This window comes from Geospiza fortis, unplaced genomic scaffold (genome assembly GCF_000277835.1).
Source record: "Geospiza fortis unplaced genomic scaffold, GeoFor_1.0 scaffold112, whole genome shotgun sequence".
NCBI lineage: Eukaryota > Metazoa > Chordata > Aves > Passeriformes > Thraupidae > Geospiza > Geospiza fortis.
The window spans coordinates 11,495,099-11,495,623 of record NW_005054298.1 but is presented as its reverse complement, the minus strand read 5'-3'; the positions used below and the strand labels follow the sequence as shown (position 1 = coordinate 11,495,623).

General features: G+C 61.9%; 1 protein-coding gene across 1 annotated transcript in view; it reads right to left on the bottom strand.

The window, feature by feature from the left end:
- Positions 1-525, bottom strand: part of CNTNAP5 (contactin associated protein like 5) — a 273,515-nt gene extending 272,990 nt beyond the window's left edge. The window contains exon 1 of the mRNA XM_031057766.1: positions 450-525. Coding sequence (XP_030913626.1) covers positions 450-525 — 76 coding nt within the window. The remainder of the gene's footprint in view (positions 1-449) is intronic.

The window sequence follows — 525 nt, the reverse complement described above, 5'->3', positions numbered from 1 at the left end:
GCCCCGCCAGGCTGGAGCCAGGCTGCGCCCGCAAAATCGTGACATCCCCTGGCCCTTGCGGGAAGGACCGACCCTCCCCACCAGGCAGAGGGGCCACCCCGGCCCCGTCCCGGCCGGTGGCCCGCAGCCGAGGCAGGGCGACAGCGGCCACTGACCGCGAAAAGATGCAGCCAGCGGAAGGACAAAATTCGTGCGGGAAACCCCGAGAGGCTCCTCACAGGCTCCAGCATCTCCTGCTCACTCCCACATCCACACCGGCAGGACGGTGGAGAGCAGTTCCTCCATCTGACCCCAACTTTGCATTTCTGAGCTCCATTAGCAAAGCAGAGCCGAGCTAAGTTTCTCAGAGGTCATGGCGCAATAACCCCGTTTTTCCGGGAGTTACTCCCCATCTCTTCCTCCCGCCCCCGACCCAACCCCAGGCAACTCCTGGCACTCACGTTACTCACAATTTGTTGCAGTTAATCCCAGATGCCACAAAGTGAAGAGCAGCAGAGTAAAGCCCCCGAGGGCTCGGGAATCCAT